Raw genomic sequence first — 5,162 nt, 5'->3', positions numbered from 1 at the left:
GTGTTGATTAAATGTCGAAAATATATGAGAAGTATTCTGACGGAGACTCTGCTGGAATACTTCATTCCCAGGTGAGAAGAGACTTTTCCTTCTTTTTTTTAGAATGATTTGTGCTGGTTACTTCAAAGCTAGTCAGTAATGTGAGCATGTCGTTATTCTGATTATCTACTGTGCGTTCGGAAAGTATTCAGACCCCTTGACTTTTTCCACATTTTGTTATGTTACAGCCTTATGCTAAAATGTATTAAATACTTTTTTCCCCTCATCAAGCTACCCCATAATGACAAAGCAAAAGCAGGTTTTTAGATTATTTGTTTTTAATTTGTAAAAGAAATTGGGGGAGATATCACATTTACATAAGTATTCAGACACCTTACTCAGTACTTTGTTGAAGCAACTTTGGCAGCGATTACAGCCTCACGTCTTTTTTGGGTATGACGCTACAAGCGTGGCACACCTGTATTTGGAGAGTTTCTCCCGTTCTTCTCTGCAGAACCTCTTCAGCTCTGTCAGGTTGGACATCTCTTTTCAGAGATGTTCGATCGGTTTCAAGTCCAGGCTCTGGCTGGGCCACTCAAGGACATTCAGAGACTTGTCCCGAAGCCACTCCTGCATTGTCTTGAATGTGTACTTAGGGTCGTTGTCCTAATGGAAGGTGAATCTTCACTCCAGTCTGAGGATCTCTCTGTACTTTGCTTCGTTCATCTTTCCCTCAATCCTGACTAGTCTCCCAGTCCCTGCCGAGGAAACGTTTTTATTTAATACATTCTAGAATAAGGCTGTAACGTAACAAAATGTGGAAAAAGTCAAGCGGTCTGAATTCTTTCCGGCGCTACTGTGTTTTTCTACGTACTTCCATTCTTTTCTTCATCACTGGTTCTCTCCTCAGGAACAAGTGATGAAGTTCCTGACTGAGAAGGAGGAGGAGGAGGCGTGGAAGGACTTCTTTGACTCTCATCTCCAGGAGAAGCTCTGTGAGGAGAGAAGATGGACGGAGAAGAAGTTCAGCAACCGGAAGAGGGAGGTGGAGAGCTGGATCGTTGAGATACAGCAGGAGTGGAGACGGAGGGAGAAGGCTCAGAGGGACATGGTATTTACAATTTAGCTCAAATTCGTCTTCTGTTAACATGATATTACTTATTAACACTGGTGTTTTTACTGGAAGAAATATGACGTCCAATGTGATATGGGTCGGATAGACCCTCACATTTTAAACACACTCAAGACAGTCAAAGAACCAAGTAAAAACAGACCAAACTTTATTTTGTCTTGTCAGACCTTTCAGAAGGAAGAAATACAAGAACAATTGATTTCAAAACTCTATATTTAAGAACTAGTTGTTAAACATATTTCCTTAATCACAAACAAGCATTTTCTATTTGGAGCTCATTTTTTGCGTCAAAGACCTGCTGCTCTCTCACCGAGAAGGAGAAGCTTGAGGAAAGCTCCTTTTCACCCAAACATAATTATAAAAGTACAACCAGAACCAGTCAAAACTAAATACATCAACGATGTATTCTTTTTTTTTTCGACCTGTGCAAAATATCTATACCCATGAAAGCCTCCGGGTTAAAATGAACCACAACATTGTGTTTGTATACAAAATCTACACAGAGATTCCACAACACATCAGTGTCCACATTGTGAAGTTCGGTTCATGACCCTAAATGAGGGTCTTTTCATTTCATGGTGAAAAAAAGAGGTTAACTAGTATTTTAGACAACTCAAAAGTGGAAATGGTTCAAATTGACCCACAACATTTTTAACATTTTTTTTTTTTTGTCATTTTCGCAGACGCTCTTATCCAGAGCGACTTACAGTAGTGAATGCATACATTTTTTTTGTACTGGACCCCCGTGGGAATACGAACCCACAACCCTGGCGTTGCACACACCATGCTCTACCAACTGAGCCACAGGGAAGGACAATATGAGGGTTAATAGTTCCACTAAATAGTAATACCAGTTTCTTTATCTCAAGCTGCATTCCTGAGCTTTTTGCCAGAGCATAAGAAGTGCATATGTTGTTTTTCATGTTGTTGTTACATGTTAAAACCAGGTTTTTGTTTAAGTTCACTTTTTTGAGTGTAATGTTTGAATGCTTTGCTAATAAAAAAAAATGTCTTACTATTTCTAAGGTGTTCAAGCTGCTGATTATGGACCTTCCTCAGAGGAGGAGAGTCATCGAGAACCTCCGAGAGACGGACGACCCCGCCAGCGATCAGCTGGAGAGAGAGATGGACGGAGAGGAGAGGAGGACGGAAAACATCGGGATGAAAAAGAGGAGTGAAGAGGGAGATGGAAGGAGAGGAAAAGAGGTGGAGGAGATGAATGAGGGGTGCCGCCGCTGCCAAGGGGACGGAGCGAGAGGGAAGGAGAGAAACCAGAGCCGTGGTGAGAGGAAGGAGGAAGAGAAAAGATACCAGATGCTTGTGGAAATGCAGCGTATCCGTTCCCACGAAGAGAAAAGAGAAAGGGAAACCTTCCTGAGAAACAAGGAGAGGGAGGAAAAGAAAAGGGAGGAGGAGGAGAGAACGAGAGAGAGGGCACATCTGGCCAAGCAACAAAGGGATGCGGACAGAAGGGAGAGAGAGGTGCACAGGATGGAGAGGGAGATAGTGGAGAAGAGAAAGGAGGTTGACCACAGAGTGATGTCTGTGAACAGGAAGGTGTTCTCTCTCAGGTCCGAGGCTGAACAAATCAGGAAGGAGAGAAAGTCACTAAGGATGTTTCAGAGCAAGCTAGAGAACCTGGGACTAAATGTGGAAGTCCAGAGCAGGGCTCAGAACCAGGGACTAAATATGGAAGTCCAGAGCAGGGCTCAGAACCAGGGACTAAATATGGAAGTCCACAGCAGGGCTCAGAACCAGGAACTAAATATGGAAGTCCAGAGCAGGGCTCAGAACCAGGAACTAAATATGGAAGTCCAGAACAGGGCTCAGAACCAGGAATTAAATATGGAAGTCCAGAGCAGGGCTCAGAACCAGGGACTAAATATGGAAGTCCAGAGCAGGGTTCAGAACCAGGAACTGAATATGGAAGTCCAGAGCAGGGTTCAGAACCAGGGACTAAATATGGAAGTCCAGAGCAGGGCTCAGAACCAGGTAGTGAGAATGGAAACTCAGAGCGAGAACCAGGAAGTGAAGAGAAGTGTTAAGCAGAGCGCCGATCAAGGCAGACAGAAATGCTCTGTGGTAAGAGAAAACACCTCTCATTTACACTTGCTGCTTGGCCATAGGGTCTGTATGGGTGGCTAAATGTAAACACAGCTATACATTGTTATCAAGGGATAGCAATGAGCAGGACACCATTTATTAACAGTATCCTCTTATCTGTTTTTATGTGTGCTGTAGAGTAGGGAAGTGCTATATGACTTTTGTACATCTCACATGTCAAAAACGAACATTCAATCTGTAGTTTGTTTACCGATTAGCTGCAATGTCCTCTTTTTATCTCCGTGTTTCTCTCTGTCTCTTCCCCTCCTCTTTCACAGAAAGCAGACGAGGAGAAAACACGGCATGACATTCGAAGAGAGGAAGAAAAGAGGCAAATCGAGGAGGGGGACAAGAAGGACGAGATACCGAGTGTGAGTGAGAGACTCGGTGAGAGAGAAGAGAAGGGACAGAGAGAGGAGGAGAGGAAGAGTCGAGAAACTGGGATTGATAGTAACATTGGAAGTGAGGCAGTTGGTTTGACGGAAGACAACAGAACGATGTCTGAAGACGGTGTCGGACGGGTTGAGACAGAAAAGGAAAGGAGGAGTGAGAAGGCTGTGAGGGCAGAGGAAAAGGAGGCGTCTGAGGAGAGGGAAATAAAGTTGGAGAAGAAGAAGAAAATAGAGGCTAAGCGAGTGATAGAGGAGGAGGAGAAGAGGTCTGAGGGTGAACAGAGTGAGAAAAAGACAAACGAGACAAAGCAAGAAAAGCAGACTTCCACAAAGACAGAACTGAGTGACTGGGATGAGGACAGTGAGGAGGAAGAGATTGGGGCGGTGAAATTGGAGATGAATAAGAAACAGAAGAGCGAGGTCGTGAAGAAGAGGTCTGAGGATGAACAGAGTGAGAAAAAGACAAAAGAGACAAAGCAAGAAAAGCAGACTTCCACAGAGACAGAACTGAGTGACTGGGATGAGGACAGTGAGGAGGAAGAGATTGGGGCGGTGAAATTGGAGATGAATAAGAAACAGAAGAGCGAGGTCGTGAAGAAGAGGTCTGAGGGTGAACAGAGTGAGAAAAAGACAAAAGAGACAAAGCAAGAAAAGCAGACTTCCACAGAGACAGAACTGAGTGACTGGGATGAGGACAGTGAGGAGGAAGAGATTGTGTCGGGGAAATTGACGAAGAAGAAACAGAAAGAGCTGGAAGAGAGGAAGAAGGAGGAGGAAAGGGTGAGAAAGGAGGAGAAGAAGAAGGAAGAAGCGCGCCTGATGAATAGGGAGGAGGACAAGAGGAAAGAGGAGGAGAAGAAGCTACTAGAACAGGTAATGCTTTCTCCAACACTTTATTTATAAATCTTTTTTTACAAATAACTCCCACTTTTCCTACATTGGAGGGTGTGTGGGGGGGGGGGGGGGGGGGGGGGCAAACAAAACCATTTCAGTCCTTCCCAATTTCAATGTATGTGATTGCACTTCTTGCCCGATGGTCAAACATGTAAATGTAAACTATATGAATCCGTCAATTTAATGGAACAGGTGAGCCTGAAAGTCCTGCAGGAATCCTGGAAGAAGGCTAAAGGTGAGGACAGGAAGAGATCTGAGGCACCCAAAATGGAAGCAGAACAGCAGCGCCAGTGGGCACTTTTTTTCAGTGATATGAGGGAGGAGGAGGAGAAGCAACAGCAACTTAAGGAGTTGGAGGAGAGCAGGAGGAAGGAGTTCGCTGTCCAGGGGGGAACCCAGATGTTTCATCAAAATCAAGTTGTCAAGACGACAACACACCAGGACCCAGGAAATGAGTCAGCGATATCGGTGAGTTCATCTGAGGACACTGGCTCTGAGTGGGAGCGGCAGTGGGAGGAGGAGAAGAGGAGGGAGAAGGAGAGGAAGAGACTGGAAGCTAAGAAGAGGGAGGAGATGGCGAAGGAACGGGAGGAGCAGAAGAATAGAGAGGCGGAGGCCAAGTGGCAGGCACGTCTTGTTCCCAAGAAAAAGAAAGGTGTATT

At 44.8% G+C, this 5,162-nt stretch overlaps 1 protein-coding gene across 1 annotated transcript in view; it reads left to right on the top strand.

The window, feature by feature from the left end:
• Positions 1-898: 898 nt before the first annotated feature.
• The window catches only part of LOC115162676 (cell wall protein IFF6-like), an 84,291-nt gene continuing 80,027 nt past the window's right edge, over positions 899-5,162 (top strand). The window contains exons 1-5 of the mRNA XM_029714165.1: positions 899-1,090; positions 2,138-2,431; positions 3,493-3,601; positions 3,746-4,320; positions 4,693-5,127. Of these exons, the coding sequence (XP_029570025.1) occupies positions 899-1,090; positions 2,138-2,431; positions 3,493-3,601; positions 3,746-4,320; positions 4,693-5,127 (1,605 nt within the window). The remainder of the gene's footprint in view (positions 1,091-2,137; positions 2,432-3,492; positions 3,602-3,745; positions 4,321-4,692; positions 5,128-5,162) is intronic.

The sequence above is a fragment of the Salmo trutta genome, chromosome 25 (genome assembly GCF_901001165.1).
Source record: "Salmo trutta chromosome 25, fSalTru1.1, whole genome shotgun sequence".
In the NCBI taxonomy this organism is placed as follows: domain Eukaryota; kingdom Metazoa; phylum Chordata; class Actinopteri; order Salmoniformes; family Salmonidae; genus Salmo; species Salmo trutta.
This window is presented reverse-complemented; position numbering and strand designations above follow the sequence as displayed.